The sequence below is a fragment of the Nicotiana tabacum genome, chromosome 14 (genome assembly GCF_000715075.1).
Source record: "Nicotiana tabacum cultivar K326 chromosome 14, ASM71507v2, whole genome shotgun sequence".
In the NCBI taxonomy this organism is placed as follows: Eukaryota; Viridiplantae; Streptophyta; class Magnoliopsida; order Solanales; family Solanaceae; genus Nicotiana; species Nicotiana tabacum.
In genome coordinates, this window is record NC_134093.1 from 17,420,475 (window position 1) to 17,422,106 (window position 1,632).

At 38.5% G+C, this 1,632-nt stretch overlaps 1 protein-coding gene across 1 annotated transcript; it reads right to left on the reverse strand.

Annotated features, from left to right (window-relative positions):
- Window positions 1-565: 565 nt before the first annotated feature.
- On the reverse strand, window positions 566-961 carry LOC142168831 (uncharacterized). The gene has a single exon (XM_075229991.1). It carries the CDS (start codon window positions 959-961, stop codon window positions 566-568), a length of 396 nt encoding a protein of 131 aa, XP_075086092.1.
- Between the last annotated feature and the right edge of the window lie 671 nt (window positions 962-1,632).

Genomic DNA, 1,632 nt, shown 5'->3' on the forward strand with positions numbered 1-1,632 from the left:
TAAATTCATAACTGCTTTACTTGTAGTAGATTTACAAATCCGGGTTTATTCTCCCGTGACTAAATTTATGGCCTTAACTTAGAAATTCATGGGAATATCTTGCACCCTTTCTGTGAGTTCGAACTCCTTTGGAAAGTTTTCAAGAGTTTCTTTAAGGTTTTGATTGAGGCTAAACTATGCCCGTGATTCCTTTTCCTTCCTTCTATATGCATTGTACCCCCAGTGTTGGAGCTTTGAAGTATGAAATCTCGAACACTGGATCACTCATTTCTATTGGTCCTTTCCCTGAAAAGGAAAATACAAACGTGACTCGAAGGTAATTTCTTAGATGATGACTGCATAACCCTTTTCTCATTAGAAAAGTTGTAATCTAGACCGGGAACAATTCAGTATTCCACGTTGTCTTTCGAGTTTAATATCATCATTTGGTACAGGCCATCTTTTTGCCTATCATCTAAAATGGTTAGTAAAATTCAAAAGAATAATATAAAATCGAACTTGCGTGATACCTGACCGTGGGTATTTTCCTCGTCTAGAAGTAATACTTCTTCAAATGAGCTGCATTCTAGTTCGACGGTAGTACCTTGCCATCTATGGTTTCTGACTCGTATGCTCCTTTTCCAGCGATGCCTTGAACCCTATACCGGCATTCCCAATTTGGGCTCAAATTTTCTGCATTTGCCGCTTTTGTTGACCGGAATACCTTTTTGAGGAAGAAATCCCCAATATTGAAGTGCCTCAAATTAGCTTTCCTATTATAATATCGTTCAATCATCTGCTTTTTAGCCGCCATTCGAATTAATGCTGCTTCTATCCTTTCTTCTAATAAATCCAAATTTACCTGCAACTCTTCCTTATTTGCCTCTGTAGTGGCATGTGTGTACCTCGTACTTGGTTCACCTATCTCCACCGAAATTAAAGTTTCTGCACCGTACACAAGTGAAAACGAAGTCTCACCCATACTAGTTTTTGCGATTGTTCGGTAAGCCCATAACACCCTTGGTAATACTTATGTCCATTTGCCTTTTGATTCTTCCAATCTCTTCTTTAAGTTTATGATAATAACTTTATTTGTCGATTCAGCTTGTCCGTTGGCCGCAGGGTGGTAAGGTGCAGATGTAATTCATTTGATCTGTCACTTTGAAAGAATTATGTGATTTTTGCGCCTATAAATTGTGGGTCATTGTCACATACAATTTCCTTTGGAACTCCAAATCGACATATAATATTTTGCCAAATGAAAATCACTAACTTCTTTTTCCCGTGCCTGTTTGAAAGCACCTGCTTCTATCCATTTTGAGAAATAATCTGTTAAAACTAACAAAAACTGTACCTTTCCTTTAGCTAGAGGCAACAACCCTACGATGTCCATGCCCCATTTCATGAAGGTCCATAGTGAAATAACTGAATGCAATAGCTCTGCCGGTCGGTGCATATTATTGGCATATCGTTGACATTTATCGTACCTAGCTACAAAGTTTTCTGCTTCTTCTTCCATTTTTGGCCAATAATATCCTGATCTTATTAATGTTTTCACTAACGATCTTCCCTCGGAGTGATTACCCTCTCATGTACTTCTCTCATTACATACTTCATTTGTGATGGACCGAGGTACCGTGCTAAAGGTCCACC

What these genes read in the sequence shown, in the direction of transcription:
- LOC142168831 (XM_075229991.1), bottom strand. Translation starts at nt 961, where the DNA reads ATGGGTGAGACTTCGTTTTCACTTGTGTACGGTGCAGAAACTTTAATT.